The sequence below is a fragment of the Scylla paramamosain genome, chromosome 5 (assembly GCF_035594125.1).
Source record: "Scylla paramamosain isolate STU-SP2022 chromosome 5, ASM3559412v1, whole genome shotgun sequence".
In the NCBI taxonomy this organism is placed as follows: domain Eukaryota; kingdom Metazoa; phylum Arthropoda; class Malacostraca; order Decapoda; family Portunidae; genus Scylla; species Scylla paramamosain.
Genome location: NC_087155.1, coordinates 15,749,894 through 15,767,295, shown reverse-complemented (window position 1 = coordinate 15,767,295; position 17,402 = coordinate 15,749,894). Strand labels below are relative to the sequence as shown.

At 41.0% G+C, this 17,402-nt stretch overlaps 2 protein-coding genes and 1 long non-coding RNA gene across 3 annotated transcripts in view; 1 reads left to right on the top strand and 2 right to left on the bottom strand.

Moving 5' to 3' along the window:
* Window positions 1-341: 341 nt before the first annotated feature.
* LOC135100317 (uncharacterized) lies at window positions 342-2,018 on the bottom strand. Its single transcript, XM_064003156.1, has 6 exons — window positions 1,927-2,018; window positions 1,770-1,834; window positions 1,405-1,473; window positions 884-1,051; window positions 639-770; window positions 342-553 (listed from the first exon to the last, which is right to left on the bottom strand). Exons 2-6 carry the CDS (start codon window positions 1,812-1,814, stop codon window positions 443-445), a joined length of 525 nt encoding a protein of 174 aa, XP_063859226.1. The 5' UTR covers window positions 1,815-1,834; window positions 1,927-2,018; the 3' UTR covers window positions 342-442.
* Window positions 2,019-4,593: 2,575 nt separating this feature from the next.
* On the bottom strand, window positions 4,594-6,352 carry LOC135100946 (elastin-like). Its single transcript, XM_064004565.1, has 4 exons — window positions 6,263-6,352; window positions 5,260-5,892; window positions 4,976-5,088; window positions 4,594-4,843 (listed from the first exon to the last, which is right to left on the bottom strand). Exons 1-4 carry the CDS (start codon window positions 6,350-6,352, stop codon window positions 4,732-4,734), a joined length of 948 nt encoding a protein of 315 aa, XP_063860635.1. The 3' UTR covers window positions 4,594-4,731.
* Window positions 6,353-8,990: 2,638 nt separating this feature from the next.
* Window positions 8,991-17,402, top strand: part of LOC135100316 (uncharacterized) — a 29,782-nt gene continuing 21,370 nt past the window's right edge. Inside the window, exon 1 of the long non-coding RNA XR_010268603.1 lies at window positions 8,991-9,594. This is a non-coding gene — a long non-coding RNA (uncharacterized LOC135100316). The remainder of the gene's footprint in view (window positions 9,595-17,402) is intronic.

Genomic DNA, 17,402 nt, shown 5'->3' with positions numbered 1-17,402 from the left:
ACACACCCAAGAAATGTCTCGGTTATTACATAAAGTAAATTTATAACTACAGTCGAAATATCTCGGTTATTACATAAAGTAAATTTATATCTAAAGACTATAGTAAAAAGTGAACTTTTAAAGTCACAAAACATAAAAGTCCGGTATTCAGTTCACTAACTTCCGGTTTGGTTTAGAAAATACTATCGCAGCAGGAATTAACATACCTTTAGCGGCACTCGAGTGTTCATACACCGAAAACAGCATGCCTGAGTGGCACGAGAGGGTGTAGAACCTAGATGCTCCGAGGATTAAAGGAAATCTTAAATGTCCGTTACTCGGGGACTAAAGAAAACCTCAAATAAATGTCCGCTACCTTTATTATATAGATTTTTTATAGTTATATTTTTATCATTTATATTTTTTTCATTTGCATTTAATCAAAACCAGTTCTTTTTCCATCCTATTGGTAACCGTAAGTGGTGTGGGTGACAGTAACTGTTGTGAAGGAGTTCACAGTAGTGATGACACGCTGGACCAAGGTCTGGACGGAATGCACAGGAACAGTCCTGAACTGCGGAGCAATAGACAATCCGTTACTTATCGCCTCCTCATTTAATAATTCATTACATTCTTCTGTTGTGTGCACTAAACCTTACCTCATGGTTATATACGTGGTGACTGATCGTGTGGTACAACTCTTTCGTCTCGGTTTCTGTTACGAACGTCGTGAACACCGACACCGCTGTGCGTATTGAGTTCACCTGACTTGTCTGTGTCACCACCGAAATCTGAAATTTTATTTTTCATTAATAACTCATCAATGTTCATTCTAAGATGTCGATCAACGTTCAGTCGATTTCGGTATATACAAGTGAAAATGATAAGAACGATCAACACTTACGGGAGTCGAAGTAACGATGACAACGCTGGTTTTGGTGTAAGCATCGATAGGAACGTAAGAATACTCTGTGACGAGGTGAGTCACAGGTACCGGGTGGTTGACGACAGTGCTCACCCATACGTCAGAAGTCACGGGGATTCTGATGGTTTCAGTGGCCGTAATCGTAATCTGTAAAAAAAAGAAAACCGAAACACCGTAATTATTATAGGTGTATTGATGACCCAAAGATATCCGTATGAATGAATATAAAATACCTCATTGTGCAACCGATATTAACCAATGAGTAAGAAATTTAGTGATCCAAAAGCATTTGTTGACCCAGTGACCCAAAGATGATCGTATGAATGAATCCAAGACATCCTTACAGAGCAACCGATATTGACCATTGAGTAAGGAATAGAATAAATCGTTCTAATCTAATTAGCAATGACAAGTGGAATTTATTTTCTTTATAATTTATATTAGAATAATCTGAACGTCAAAATCTTCGCTTGTATACCGTAATAAAGATCGCAACTTACCGTCTCCGTTACAGTTACCACTACAGGTGGGACATACGGCGCATGACGCTCGTAACTCTGACCAGTGGCCTGTAGAGGGAAGAAAAAAACAGTAACTGACCAGTGGCCTATGGAGAGAAAGAAATCATAACTGACTAGTGGCCTGGGGAGAAAAAAAAGAAAATACTAAACACGATTCGGCATATTTCAGCCAAAATTACAAGTACGCTCGTACCTCTGAGCGGTGGCCTGTGAAAAAAAAAAATTTAAACAAGATTCGGTATGTTACAGCCAAAGTTACTGTGGAAAAAAATTTAAACAAAAATCGGTATGTTACAAAAAGTTACAAGTATAAAAACATTATAAGACCTAAATTCAATACATACGTGCGCCACAAACACCAATAACAAAGCAGAAACCACAGCGAACATGATGAGCGAAGGCTTGGATTCTGAAAACCAAAACAGAACACAACATGACAATAAAACACTAACAAAATCACAAAACACCACTATAAAACCTTCACAGAATTGCTACCCTCACCTTTCGGCGTCCAGGACCAGCTTCTTTCTGCTCTCCATGTTTCACCAGTCCGCCACGTCGCCTCGTCGGTCGAGCTGCTGGCGTTCGAGTTAGTCTCTTTGGCTTCACCTTATTTTTCCTCGTCCTGAACTTGATGAGAGAAGCGAGGATACAAGCATTTAATATTACGAAGATATAAGTTTGTCATCATATATTAGAATACCGATTTTTAAGATAAAATTGCATCCATTAACATATTACCTCAAACAACATTAGGAAACTTTCTGGAAAGCTATAGTTATCAGAAAGTTTAGGTGTTTAAATTGAAACTGGTTGAATGAATGCTGGTTTACGATGTGAATAGGTCATCCAGTTACCATCGTCCAGCCCTAACAAGCATTATCCATAAAAGTTACACCGAAGCCACTCTCTCTTTTCCACTGCACTAAGGAAGATTGCATTTCACCTCATGTGATGAGCAGTAACCAGTGACCAGTGACGCTTGTGTGTCCACCGTTACTCCTGTTTCCTTCTCCTCCTTCTCCTCCTCCTCCTCCTCCTCCTCCTCCTCTTCCTCCTCCTCCTCTCTTAGTAAGCTAGTTATCATCATGAACTACACCTAAATTTACATCACCACCAGTAATACAATTGTCACCACCATCATAATCAACACCACCTGCGAAACGAGCGCCACCACTCGTGGCCATAACAGTTGTTTGTTGCGAAACAAAAATAAAGTCTTAATTTCAGGTGATATAAAGAGCAAGCACGTTCAAGCAAGTGCTTGCACTCGCTCATTAAACAAATGTTACAGCTGCAGACAAACAAGTCTGTCGAGTTTCTCTGGATAGAGGTATATTTAACTGGAATAAAGCCGCTGCTATACATAAAATGTGTAAACGTTTCCATATATATTTATTTATTTCATTATTATTTTCATCATTTATTGATGCTCAGTTACTAAAATGACCGTCAGTGTTGTAAATTCCTTGTGTGCAACTATACACTTTGCACGTCAGTAAACAAGAAGCGTCTACCTTCATTGTGAAAGGTGTGAGAACTCGTTAACTTTCAGTAAACTGTAAACAGGTAGCCTTCACTGCTGGTGTGGTTATAGTCAGTCGCTCTAAACCGCTTGCAATGAATTTGGCTTTAATTCTTCCTGGAAGTTTTGTTTATGTCTGACCATTTTGTGCAAGTGTTTTGTATCAGGTACATTATCTAGCAAATGTGAATGAACTTTGCATCGGAGGAGTGAACATAAAAATATAAAAAAAATAAGGGAAGCTTCAAGAAGCGGTCAGACCGACACGTGGCAGTCTCTGCACGAACCATAGCTACCTGTTTCCACCTGTCATCCTCATCCATAAAGTTGTCTATTTTTTAAAACTCTCTAATGACTCAGGACTAATAACCTGATACTGAAGTGGGAAGTGGTAACGCTCTAATAACAAGCCATTATTGACCAAACCGACAGACATTCTTATCTATGTATCGGAATTCTATCATCTATAGAGAAGACGCGAGAAAAAAAAAAAAAAACGCGAATGGCCCCCTTCTATTTGTTGTCTGTTTTATAGCGTGACTGGAATAGTAAAGACGGAATACCGACAAAAAATTACCAATGATCGTTTAAGAATGGCTGCCATGTCCTTTCGAGACCGTGTTCACCCATGCACCAGTTAATCACATGCCCACTATAGGAATTTAATGATGGATTTAAATAATCAACGCGTTTTTTTTATAGCGTTAACTTTGCTGTATATCGTGGAACCTTTTCCGAAATATATCAAACCTCATTTTGCCATAAATGCAATAAGCTTTAGCACCTCACAATGCTCCACCGCCACATCCTCCCTTCGTCTAACCTGAGAGCAAGAAGCTTCACCTGCCTCTTAACCCACCATATTCTTCCTGCGTCTGTGCAAGTTATTACATTCCAATAAACCCGAGAATAGGAATGAAAAAGGTCGACATTTAGGAAACAAATTCAACCGACAGGAAGGGTCCGAGTGAAATGTTAACATTCAAGTGATTAACAGACTAGTGGTATTCAAATGTAGCAAAACTAGATTAACGTAGCTGTCAGGAGAAGGTTGATCTTATTGTAGCCTGCCTTGTACGCAGCTTTTTGTGAATTTCTAGCAGATACGCCGTGTTGGCTGTAGCTTCCCAGTGATCTGTTCCCAGTCCATCATTATAGCAAAATAAAAAAATAAATAAATAAAAAAATCTAGCCCCCCCCGCCAAAAAAAAAAAAAAAAGCGATCATTTAATTTCTCCATCGCATGAATTCCCGTAAGCACACCTTTAACAACTGATGCAAGTAATATAGGCCAATCCGATGGAAAGGTAACTTGTATGTAAGGCTATTGGCGTGTAGGTTGTTCTCGTGTTGCTTATCAAACTGTGTTCATGTGTTGCTTATCAAACCATCAGACACTACAGGCCCATTTTTGTTGTGCTCACGTGCTGCTTAACAAACCACCAAACACTACGGGCTCATTTATCTATACTTCTAGAAAAAATGTTTGTTCATCTCAATACGGTTCTCGAGAACCTCTCAAGTTATTCCTGTTTACTTTCACTTTAGTTTCTCGTAACTCAACATTAGATTTAAAAAATCTAGTTACTACTAAAGAAAACTGTACACACCATAGATAATTATGTATACATAAAACAGTCAAGAGGCATACATGGTTATATTATTGCAGGCTTACATAGTTGTATTACTCCAGGCTTATATAGTTCTATTGTTATCAACACTATTATTATTATCACTTATTACAATAGACTACACACAGCAGACTAGAATCGAAAAGTTATTTAATTATATCCACCATGAACATAAACAGTGCTTGTGGCAGTGTGGTAGCTCGTGACAGCCTCCACAGACGTGCTGATAACTGTTCTGATGACTGGAGACGTAACCGTCAAGCTGTAGATAAAATGTAAAGTTAGGGATATTCATATACTTGATGAACAATCAGAAGACCAGCTAGCTACACCAGAATGTGATTCGCTGTATACCAGAAAGTAATAATTTTGTATCAAGGTTAAACACACTTACATCCTCACATTAACTCTGAAGTCAGATTTAATTTCCGTGACAGTGACGTACGAAGAACGAACGACAACAGACGTGGTGATGGCGAGGGCGTGGTTAACGGGCGTGGGCACGACCTGGAGAAACGATAGCAGTTTTATCACCTTGCACAATACTTTTATCACCTTGCACAATACACACCGCGTATAACTAATAGTTCCACCCATAGCACTGTCATCCTATACAATGCGGAGCGCTTATCACTATTACAGAGAAATTGAATTAAAAATTTGTAAAATCGTACTCACCACTGTAGTGACTCTAGTCGTAGTGACTAACAAGAACTGCGTCCTGGTGACGGCCACGCTGTGCAAGACCAGGTCAGTCAGGGTCCGGAATTCGTCTCGAATGACAGTTTGGGTGAGAGTTGCTTGTTCCTGAATGACCCGGGAGGGAAATCCAGACCCTTTCTGGGGACCGACGCCGAACACACCAGCCTGCCCAGACACCTGACCGCCAGTGAAGGAGACGCCTTGTCCTCCGAGGAATGTTGCACCTTGCTGAGAAGGCAGCGAGATGAAACCCACCCTGCCATCGCCAGACACGCCACCGAAGCTAGAGAACGCACCCGGCACGACACCGGCAGCCCCCGGCACGACACCGGCAGTCCCCGGCACGACACCGGCAGCCCCCGGCACGACACCGGCAGCCCCAGACGTAGTAGTCACCCCAGGGAAAGTCCCACAACCATCAGCTTGATTAGACGCTGAACCAACACCCGGGAACTGACCAGCTCCACCTAGGTTACCACCTAGGACGAAAGTACCAGCCGGGGCGCCGCTGCTGCGGTCAACTACGCCAAAAGAAATAGGAACAGTCTGTGTGCTGCTACCAATATCAACTACACCGAAAGGACCAGCTGCTCCGGGTTGGTAGATCCCCTGAAATAGTGTAAAAGAAACGTAGTTTTATACACTAACTGCAGTATATAACTCGGAAGGATATTAAGACCAACCCTCCATCATTCCCTAGATTAATGACATATTACTTAATCGTCCAGTTCTTTGGTATGAAGGCATTACTTGATCATGAAAGGAATATGGAATACATAATTTTATAACCTATATAACCTAAAGCCACACTAACACCTCGTCCATTACTCACATCTTGCGATGAAGCAAGTTAGGAAAGCGCCAACCACAACAAAACGTTCCCCATACGTAACATCTGAAATACAGTTGAAAACTCCAATACACCCAAAAAAATGTTACGTTACTCCACTAACTATCAAGAGCACGAACAAACAAATACCCAGCAACCACAGCCTTTATAAGAACGAGGTTTGACTTCTGGAATGTCAGAACCTGAAGTAATTCTGAGCCTGCGCTCTGCCCTCGTCATTGCCTTCCTTCCCGCTCTTTTCTCTCCTCCCCACCTGCTTTTGCGTACGTCTGGCAGCGAAAATGTACAAGCAGGCAGTTAATCAGGTCATTACGAATATTTTCACACTACTGGGACGTGGTGCAGACAATCGGCTTTTCTTTAAAACTTAAAAACTGATGACGTTGAATCACTTAACGTATCTTTCTTAACACAAATTAATTATGAGCTTATTACTGTCAAAGAAAAGCCGTATTAGAATAACTGCATTAGAGTAGGAAGCCCTTCCATGAGAAATTAAAGTTACTTATTACCCAACGCAAGTCTAGAACTTCTCTTTGCAGCAGCACAATTGATAGTATCACAGAGGAATACTTATTATATTCCTGAAGCTGTGAATATGACGTGCGATTAAAACCTGTACCTTAATTGAGTTACAGATATTTAATGTAGTTGCACATATACCATTAAGCTAGGAAACGATTCACTGCAGGCACATTTCCAGCTTTCTTTCCCCCCTTTTGACTACAGTCCTGTGGTGTTGTGTTACTTGTGTCTGTCCAGTATGCACAGCTTGATGTGGAGGGACTGGCTTGTAATGTCTGCATGGGAGAAGATACGAGTAGCTGTCCTGTTTCTCAAGACTGGCAGTTATCTCATATAATTACCGGTCCATCCTTTGCACGCTGAACTGTTTGCAGAGGTGCTTTCTTAGTTCTGCCCCTCCCCCCATGCAAAATAGCTATCATCGGCCAGCCCCACTATGAGTACAATCGCTCTCGGTTTGTCTGTCCCTCCCTGATGAAAACATTGCTTAATTTCACTATTGTTTGTATTATTTATCTGTTGCTTGATGTGATGTGGATGTGCGTATCGTGTTGGGATCGTGCTGCTTGATGCGCTTACTTGTGAAATAATGGGTTTTCTTTTTCCTGTTTTTACAAGGATAAAAATATTACATACTAACGGTATTGTATCGAACTTTGGTCGAGCGAAATCACCAGATAAGGCCGTCTACCTGGTAGTTTGGCCGTTTTCTGCCGGTTAAGGATGGACGGCCCGTGTGTAAGATGACACTCAGACTGCCTGGTGTCCTTTGAAAACTGTCCTTATGAGAGAATAAATTGTTTTAAGAATACGGCCTTATAAAGCTCAGGGAGAGAGAGAGAGAGAGAGAGAGAGAGAGAGAGAGAGAGAGAGAGAGAGAGAGAGAGAGAGAGAGAGAGAGAGAACTAGAGGTTGTTGACAGCATTTATCGAAAACCTATAATTATTTTGGGCCTCGTCAAAGGTGCATATCCAAACAAGTCTTCCTTCCCGCGTGTTGTGTTTAGCTGTGGTAAGGAGGGAGGCCGCGAGCGAGGACAAGGGGAGGGGGAGAGGAAGATGAAAGAAACATCATGGAACACTGAACTTCATGGGAGATAAAAAGAAATAAAAGACACGAAGAGAGAGAGAGAGAGAGAGAGAGAGAGAGAGAGAGAGAGAGAGAGAGAGAGAGAGAGAGAGAGAGAGAGAACGTAGAAGCAAAGAAAAAAAAGCATCGTTAATGATTTCGTCATAGTTTCTCTTCCTCTAACGAAAAGAGTATTTATTATTTATACACAAGTCAGATAGACATTAAGAAACCGCTCCAACGTTGTCTTACATCGAGAGAAAAAAAAATAATGTAGAAACTAGAAAATGAAAGAAAAAACACATTGCATACAGTCTAAATTAAAGAAAAGCCTCATTACACACCCCTTACCTCAAATTAATCAATCAATCAATCAATCAATCAATCAATACAGTATCCAGTTAGTGCAATACTTAAAATAACTCATCATAATAACACGTAAGATCGACACAGTAAAAAAATCTCCAATGCTATCCACAAAAACAGTCCCCACATCGTTTAGGGAGAAAAAAATGTGAAATCTGGCGTCCAGATATTTGTCTCGGCGCGCTGGTGGTGCTTCGGTGACGCCAAGGAGGGCGAGGTGGTGGTGGGGAGGTGTAAGGGCGGCGTCGAGAGGCAAACAAACTCCCCTCCGGTGCGAGTGAGGCGTTCGGTTTCCTCTTTCCCGTCCGTGTCCGCAGCCAAGAGGAGATGAGAAAGGAGGGTGGCAGGAAAGGAAGGAGGGAGGGAAGGAGAAAGATAGGGAGGGAGGGAGTACGTGTCCGGTGGGGAGGTAGGAGAAAAGGAGGTGAGTGGAAGACGTACAATAACAGGTGGAGAGAGAGAGAGAGAGAGAGAGAGAGAGAGAGAGAGAGAGAGAGAGAGAGAATGTGTGAGCTCAAGATGACTCGTTTTCATGACATTTGTTGAATAGTAGTGCTGTTTCTTATTATTCTTATTCGCATTCTTATTTTTGTTCTTGTTCTTGTTCTTGTTCTTCCTGTTCTTGTTATTATTATCATTATTATTATTATTATTATTATTATTATTAGTAGTAGTAGTAGTAGTAGTAGTAGTAGTAGTAGTAGTTTGGTGCTCAAGTGACAGGTACGAATAAACGAAGTGTGTAGATTAATTACAGAAATATGCGTTAACTCTGGTATCACACCAATGTGGAGATGAACAAGGTAGAACACAATCACTAATCCACACCCAGCTTCATTCCATTACTCAGCCTGACGCTCTACCTACAGCAACAATCTCTCTCTCAACTTAAGCGAACTGTCTCGGGCACTGTTTCAATCGCAGTTCAGCCTTTACTATTATTTTATAATACAGGCGTCAGCGGTATTCTAGTTAAGACAGGAAAAAATATTATGGAGAAATGGTTCACATCCCATTTGTATAATCTATACGGTTTTTTCTCCCTCCTTTTGAAGAGGTGAAATCAGGTCGCTTCGAACCCTGACTCGAGACTTTAATGAAGGTTTGGTGTTGACGTCTTTCGATGTTGGCGCGGTTCAAGTGGTGGCTCTCTCTCTCTCTCTCTCTTCACGTTACCATGACTACACCAGTCTCAAAAATTTTAGTACATCCTTGACATCCTCTTGACATTACTCTTTTTCGCGTTTCGGATTTTCAGCGACCGGAGCCTGCACTCAAAAGCTTCAGTGAACTGCTCCATTAGCCAACGTGCGTCGTCCTCAGTGCAGCTGTGGTGGGGCCTTGCTTCCCTTGCTCTCCTCTCTCCGCGATGACTTCCTCATTCCTCTGCTGCCCGTCCCCCTCCCGACTGAATGAGTATCGGAAATCTGTATGGAGTGGTTTGTTTTGACTCCCCTCTCAACTATATCCACGCAAAGCACCTACGAGTATATTGCAACGACGTACGTATCATCGGCTCCTGCTCTACCTCCTCCTTTTCCTCTTCATTTCCTACTTCCTCGTCCTCTTCTAATTTTTCTTTTTTGCCATTTCTCCCGTGTCAAGGGTTTAAACTAGTCCGGATCTTCTCCAGCTACTCTGTTTCACCTCCTCGTTCGCCTCTTCCATTTCCGCTTCCTCTTCCTCTCCTTCGTTTTTCTTTTTTCGCCATTTCTCTCGTGTCAAGGGTTTAAGTCCGCATGATTCTTCTCCACTTCCACTGCTTCCCCGACTCTGAAATAGTAAATTTACTACCTGAAGACACGCAGATTTGGTACTAGCACTGTCACTGGACGATACTGCTAATTGCTGATTGCCCGACGCATTCTTGTCTATTTTAAAATCTACGAGAAATTGACTTTACATTCTTAACAATATCTTTATTTAATTATGTGTCGTCGGGTTATACATAAAGAAAATAGTCAGAAATCTTTGAGGCCGAAAACAATTACGATTGTAATAGTCGCCTTATCAACACTTAAACAGAAAATGTGAATATTGACATAGCTAAATTTTTTATTTAATAAGAAGTTATCGGATTGTACATGTATAGATAAACTGGTATCTTAGAATATGGAAACAATTGTGGTTGGAATAGTAGGTTTCCTTGCCACATTTGTAAAGAAAACGTAAATCCCTGTTCAGCCAATTAGCGAGTGAGAGCGTCGTCTACTGACAGTGTTACCATATTCACGTGTTCTTAGGTGATGAAATTGCTATAACAGGGTCACGTTGATGGAGTGTACTAGACTTATGGAGGTTAAATGTACTAAGTACTATCAAAGTTTTCCGTGGTTTTGGTTTAAAAATACACTCTCTTGCTTACATGATAAAGGTAAAGTGCCTCATATATCAATGTGTAGCTTTTTCTACTGGTGTTATTAATTCCTACGTGTAATAAATGGGGGAAAGAAGGCCGTAAGAGATACTTACCTCCGGAAGATGAATGTCAAGGAGTATTTAATGATGGCGCCGGTCGTATGTGTGCTGAGTGTGTACTTATGTAACCTTTCGTCCTTTTTGTTATACTAAGAATACTACGATAATCACGCAACATATAATTGCGTAAGATAACGTAACGTGACTTAATTTAGAGCCATGAGATTGTATTTATTTGTGTGCAGTTTTTCAGACCAGAATTTGTAATATATTTTCAGGTTATTATTATTTTTTTCTCTTTTCTTATATGACTTAACTGCGTGAATACTTTTTTTTCTGATTTTATATGTACACATACAGAAATATCTAGGATAGTGACTTTGCGTGAAAGCTGGAAAACCCGAAGACAAAGGGGTACAGAAACAAGGCGACGCGAGGGGAGCAGTACACGAGAGAGACAAAGGCGACAAGAATGAGGTGACGTGAGGCGAGCAGTATATGTGACATCCTCGCTGTGTTTATGAGGCAGCCAGGGATAGACAGGTATTGGATATTCGTCTGGTTAGGCCTACAGAAGGTCCACAAATATTCCACCACTCGCCTGTGTCAACTATTCACAATCCCTCCCTCCATCCCTCCCCCTTCCCTATCCATTTCCTTCACCTCTTCCATCCCAATGTGTCATCTACTGAGAGAACGAGGCGATAAGTCCAGTGCTTCATATTCACTGGTTCACTCGATACGCGCGGTTCACGAGTAGGATTTAAATCAATGATCCGAGCATCACGTCACTTGTTCCTTCGTTGACGTTACGATGAAGTGTCAAGTCTCAGTGTCTGTGTGTTAGTGCGGGAATGTGTGAAGTGTGTCGTGACTCGTGCCCTTTTATCTCTGAATGGGGTTAAGTAGAGTTCAAGAATTGTTTGTCATCGTAGCACAGACCTCCGTGGTCATGCTTCTTCCTAACGGCTGAGTTGAGCAGTTTATCGAGCGTCTGTATTTTGTAAGTATTTTTTTTTCTTTATAGCATATTAGTAGTTTCAAATAATACATGCACTATTATTATTTTTTTTCTTGTCTTTGACTTTAGTGAGGTATAGGATTTTTTTAATTAATACAATTTTTTTTTTTTTTTTTTTTGCTTTCGTTTAGTGAGATATAAAACTTTGGAATATTTGTGTGTTATATTGAGTGAAAATGCAATAAAACATTATTTCTCTCCCATCAAGATATAATTGTGAGAGTTTAATGACCAATCATTGTATTTTATATCAGAAGCCTATTCTTTTTTTTTTTTTTTTTTTTTTCTCCGGACGCTGTCACTGTACACGCACTGAAATGGTAGGAATAATTTTGATACTTTAACAAGTTGTTTCTCAAGAAAGCTATGAGGCAACACAAGTCTTTTATAATAAGACCCGCGTGGCTGCTGCAAACATGACCGCCTGGTGCTCGGGGGTTGATGGAAGGTCTTGACAGAGTGACAAGGAGAAAAATTGCCGTCATTTTTCAACACGATAATTGTGTCCGGGTTTTGACTTAGATGCGACTCGGCCAGCCTGTACCGATGGTGCCTCGTCACGCCAAGTATACACATATCTTAGTGCACAGAAATACTTAAGAAAACATGAGTAGTTTACGTGCACCATTCATTCCCGCGATATTATTAGAAAAGGTATCAGGTGTTTACTCCTCCAGAGGCCTTGTTATGGGTCAGGCTTCCCTCTGGTACCTCCCTGGCAGCCGGTGAGAGGCAATACGTAGGAAGACGAGCAGGTGTAAGGGCTCTCCTTCATCTTCAGTTTGGACTATTTTCGGAACGTGTTGTTGTAGTGTTGCGTTGTTTACCCACGTTTGTAAGGTAAAAATACGTCAGCCATAAGAAAGTGACAATTTTCTTTAATGAGGAATTCAAATTAAACATTTGTGCCGATGTTTTTTTTCTTTTTCTTATTTGAAATACGTTTTCATTGTATTTGTATGGAAAGTAATTCAGTCATGAGTAAATTGTAATCGTATTAAGGAGTACAATCTAAACAGCTTTATTATTGTAGATTTTTTTTATTTCGTGTGTTTCTCCATATATTTGTGGCTATAGCTAAAATACGACTTAACTCAGTCATGAGCAAAGGATAATCGTATCAATTAAGGAAAGCAAATTAGACAGCTTTGTCATTGGGATTTTAAGATTTCAAAGACGTATGGTTGAAATAAAACTTAATGCAATCATGAGTAATGGGTGATCATATTAATTAAGGAGTGTGAATTTAACGGCTGGATTACTTTATTAAATTCGTGTGTTGTAGCTTTCAGAAGAATAAATGTAGCATACTGTTGGGTGTTTGTGGCCATGACGGCTGAACTGAGGCGATAAATTATCGCGTGTTAGCCATTCCTGACACAAAATGGAATAATCAGTTTCATTATAAAAACCGCTATTAAATCTTTCTTTGATGGTTAGCCAGACAGCCAACCAGTCAGTCAGTCAGCCAGTCAGTCAGACATACAAGCAGTCAGTCAGCAAGTCAGTCAGATAGACAGGCAGTCATAGTTATAGTTAGTTACGTAGTTATACCCAATTGTAGTTGGTACATTTGTATTAGTTATAGTTACTGTTACTTATTGTTAGTTACTTCTGGTTAGATACTAGGTAGGTAGCTATTTTCTTTTTATTTACTTATTTATATATTTATTTATTTATTGCATTTTTGTTGAGAACCGTATGGAGATTATTTCTTCATTTGATTTCCACAGTCTTACACACAGACAAGAAGCTTCTTAGGCCTGCACGAGGCGCCCGCAGAGATGCTGAAAAGGCAGGGAAATTTATAAGGCTCATTAGTGCGGTATATAAAAGAAATGGAGAGATTATTCAGCAAATTACACCGATCAATTTTTCCCTCCCATACGCTGACTCCATACAAAAGCCCTATCAGCCCTTAGGTCATACGGTTCTCGTGTGTGTGTGTGTGTGTATTAGGAGGAGCTCTTCACTTCGTTGTTTATCATCTGAAATTTGTCGGTGGATGATGAACGAATTAAGTGAATGATACTAGTTAATTAACGGTTTGAAAATATATAAAAAGTGCGACAAAGATAATACAAAGATAATACAGTCAATTCATAGACTGATAGCCACACTCACAAACCTTGCTTCTTCCTTGTCCACCTGGAAGTGCCAAGGAGGGGAAGCGCAGCAAGGAAGTTTATTAAAGTATCGGATGCAGAGGTTAACCAGAAAGGAGGCAAGATGTTTTGTGTACTTTTTGAGAAACTCCAGTCATTGCAGTCGCGATCGAAAGTCGAGTAACATGCAACTTTCACTTAGTTTAAAGTGATTTCCTTCAGTTAAGTCTCCTTCAAGTAACCCGATGAGTGACTGTTTTTTGGCAGATCAAAGGTCGTGAGATTGAAAACGATAACAGTGGAAGCGAGTGTGGCAGGTTACTCGACTTCTGACAGAGACTGCAGTTTGAAGTAAAATAGCCCGTTGATATATAGACATATTTTATGAGCACACGCTGTCCACGTACAGATCATATGTACATTTAAAAGGCGTGACCTATACGTGGATATAGATATTTTATGAAACATGGCTTGTAATTTATCCATGTAAAGGTCACACATTCAAAGTTCATAAGCCTTACTATCGTGTGATGGATAGTTTGTAGTCGTAGTGTACATATTTTCCATTAAAGAGTTCGTGCATTGAAAGATCAACAATAGATAGGTAAGTATTTTATTGACTGCCTCTTCCAAATCATCCATTACAAATTGGCATTTTCAGAAAAAAAAAAAAGTCAACGGAAAGATCTAGCGGACTTGCCCGTCACTGCAAAAAAGGTTAAGTAGAAAAGAGATCCAAAGATACATTTTACTGACATCAGCTTAACCATTCATACATTCAGTGGGCAAGGAACTTTCAACAAAGAGTTCTAGTAGTAAGACAGGTCCATAGGTAGGTTAAGCAACAGAGTAGTCCATAGAAAGGTTAAATAGTAAAGTAATCGATAGAAATATTTTACTGTAATCAACTCAAAAATATCCGTTATAAGTTGATACGTTCAAAGCGCAAAAGATAATCAGCAGTCACGTAGCAGCTTTTCGTGTCACAGTAAGGAAGATTAAGTGTTAAAGTACTCCTTAAGTACATGCATTTTACTGACCATCTCAAACATATTCATTATAGGTTGATCCCTTCAAAGAGGGAGACATTCGCGTCGGGGCAAGGAAAGCTAAAGTGACGCAGAAGCTGCGTCGTTCATTAGTTGTCCTCTTGACCTTTGGCTCAGCGCGTGTGAGTGTCTCGTTAAATTGTTCTCGTATTTAGAATCGACCCATTAATTAAAGATGCGGAGTTGATTGGAAATAATAGGCTCAAGGACGCCCATTATAGTAATGCGACACGAAAGTATTGATCCTCCTGCCAAAGAACTTAACTTCCTCATTCAAGTCCATAAACTTAGACTCCCAGAATAGTGTGTTTCGAGCTTTTCCTGTAATGCTTCAGTTATCTTGTTTAAAAGTTACTCATGTTTCGTTTTAGGAATAGTAGCATCCTTTTTTTCCCCTTATTGGTCATTCGAGTTGATAATGCTGTTGCGGCTTACCCAATCAATACGTTAATCAATCAGTCGGTCAATCAATCGGTCAGTCAGTCAATCAATCAGTCAGTCAGTCAGTCAGTCAGTCAGTCAGTTATCTATGCCGTCCACGCCTCGCTATCTAAATTACGCCGTATCAGAAAAAGTAAAATAAATATTTACAAGGGAAATATTAAATCCTTTTCATAAACTCTTACCACGGGCAGAAAATATTGAAGGCTATTTCCAGTTCTGTGACGGTAAAGTTTTCCAGGAATGATGCGGCATGGCCTCGCGACGCGGCAGTGAAGGTTGGCACTTTTTATCGAGCCTCGCCTACGTACAGTGCGACGAAAAAAGCAGCGATTTCCTGTTGCTCTACGAGGGTCTTTGGTGTTCAGAGTGTTGTGGTGCATAACGCAAAACCTGTCACTGTATTTCTACGTAAATCAACAATACCCTGTAAGCAGCCAACCATAGTTTTTCTTTCGTGTTTAAACAAAGTGTTCAGATGTTTAAGTATTACATGTGCTCCCCGGTGCTGCTCACAAAATAGAATAAAATTTCTCCGGGGATACAGAAGTCGCTAGCACGTCATCAGAAGCAGGCCAAGAACTTACCGGAATTCCGCCCCTCACCCCGTCGTCCATCCCAGAGCCAGCCAATTAACCTCAGCCTAACGTCAACATGGGTTCATTAAGTTGATTAGCGACATGGTGCATTACGTAACACTCCGTGTTCCTGGCGCTCTTTGGTCTTTTAAATATTTAGTGGTACGTCTCTCTGGCGCGCCCCCGTCATTAACGAGACTCCTGGCCGGACACGCGCTTCGTTTGAGGGTGTCATTACGACACGAAGGGGCAGCGTCACTCCCGCTAGCAGGTTGACATTCAGCTTTTTCTCTCCCGCGCCATCAGATTTATCGTGTGGATCGTCAACGCTCGGTTGAACTTGGTAGTCTCTGCTAAACTTCCCAGTCTGTATGTAAGGAGCTCACTCACCTACACCGCTCTGCTCGTGTGTAGTGCACCTGACCCTGACGACTCGGTGATTAAGGCGCATGGACTTGTTAGTGTTATTAGAGAATGACAACTTGCTGTATATCTTCAAAGCTGCTGGCTGGTTCAATAGTTGACTGACTGACACCGAGTTGGTTGGAGCTGCCGTTAATTTTTTTTTTTATTGATTTTACATCCAGTTTCTTTAAGTTTATCAGGGCTAGGACGGTGCCTCCTAACCAGATCTTTGGATATGGCATTTGAGAATCGTTACCCAAGTGGACGCCCTTCCCATCTTCGGACCATGGTCAAGATTCGAACCCATGAGCCAGAAGAAACCTTGGACTTTTTTTTACCTCTCTCTCCTTTCGGCTTTCGTAGAATCGAAGCAGTTATTTACGCTTTTCATGTGAGCAAAAGAAACATTCCTCAACATCATATTTTTCCATGGTGAAGTTGATAGAAGAGAAGGAAAAGAAACATAAGCCAGGACGGAGATCCTTCTTTCAATTCCCCTCCAGCGTGTGCCTCACAAAGCCACCGTCTGAGCCTGGCCGGTGAAAGTCAAGAGTCGCACAAGATGAGGCGAAAGCGACTTAATCTTGAGGTGAAAGGAACTATATCAGAGAGCTGGGAGTCCTGAAAGATTTGTAGTGGGACCATTCAAACATGTGCTGGGGTTGCTACTGTTATGTGATACTGTTTGGTGGACACCCGACAGACAGACATACGAGTACCTAGATGAGAGAGGTGAATGGAGAGGTAACATCAACGAACAGAACAAACTAGGAATAGAATAAAGCTGAGATCAAAACAATTAGAAAGCTATATGAGTACAGACGAATTTAAGTGTACAGATGAGAGAGACAGACAGACAGACAGACAGACAGATAGACAGACAGACAGACAGAGGACTCAAAACTCTACAAGAACAAAGTATTAAGCGTTCCTAGCCGAAGCAATCCTTCTGGTGGCTCGGATTAATCACTTTTTTTTTCTGCAGGACCATAATTACTAAGTTACGGGCAGGTGCACTGAAGGCAAGGAGAGGAGAGGGACGGGAAGATGAAGGCCCAGCGAGAGAAGGCGGGGAGATGAAAGCGGGAGGAGAAAGAGGGCAGATGAAGGAGGGGAAAATGTTAGGGGTAGAGGAAAGAACATCTGGAGGAAGAACGGGAGGAAAGAGGAGTGAGAAGATTATATAGGAAGATGAGATGAGAAAATAAGGAGGAAGTAAGAGAATAGGGAGGAAAGATGGAAAGGAAGACGACACTTAGAGAGTAGGAGGAGGAGCGGGAGAAGGAGGAACGA

Excerpts from the sequence above, each read along its gene's own strand:
- LOC135100317 (XM_064003156.1), bottom strand. The coding sequence starts at position 1,814 with ATGTTCGCTGTGGTTTCTGCTTTGTTATTGGTGTTTGTGGCGCAC. Across the intron at positions 1,474-1,769 it reads TATTGGTGTTTGTGGCGCAC|GCCACTGGTCAGAGTTACGA; the intron begins GTATGTATTGAA and ends TTCCCTCTACAG. Across the intron at positions 771-883 it reads TCATCGTTACTTCGACTCCC|ATTTCGGTGGTGACACAGAC; the intron begins GTAAGTGTTGAT and ends ATAAAATTTCAG.
- LOC135100946 (XM_064004565.1), bottom strand. The coding sequence starts at position 6,352 with ATGACGAGGGCAGAGCGCAGGCTCAGAATTACTTCAGGTTCTGACATT. Across the intron at positions 5,893-6,262 it reads ATAAAGGCTGTGGTTGCTGG|GGGATCTACCAACCCGGAGC; the intron begins GTATTTGTTTGT and ends ACACTATTTCAG. Across the intron at positions 4,844-4,975 it reads TTCAGAGTTAATGTGAGGAT|CTTGACGGTTACGTCTCCAG; the intron begins GTAAGTGTGTTT and ends TTTTATCTACAG.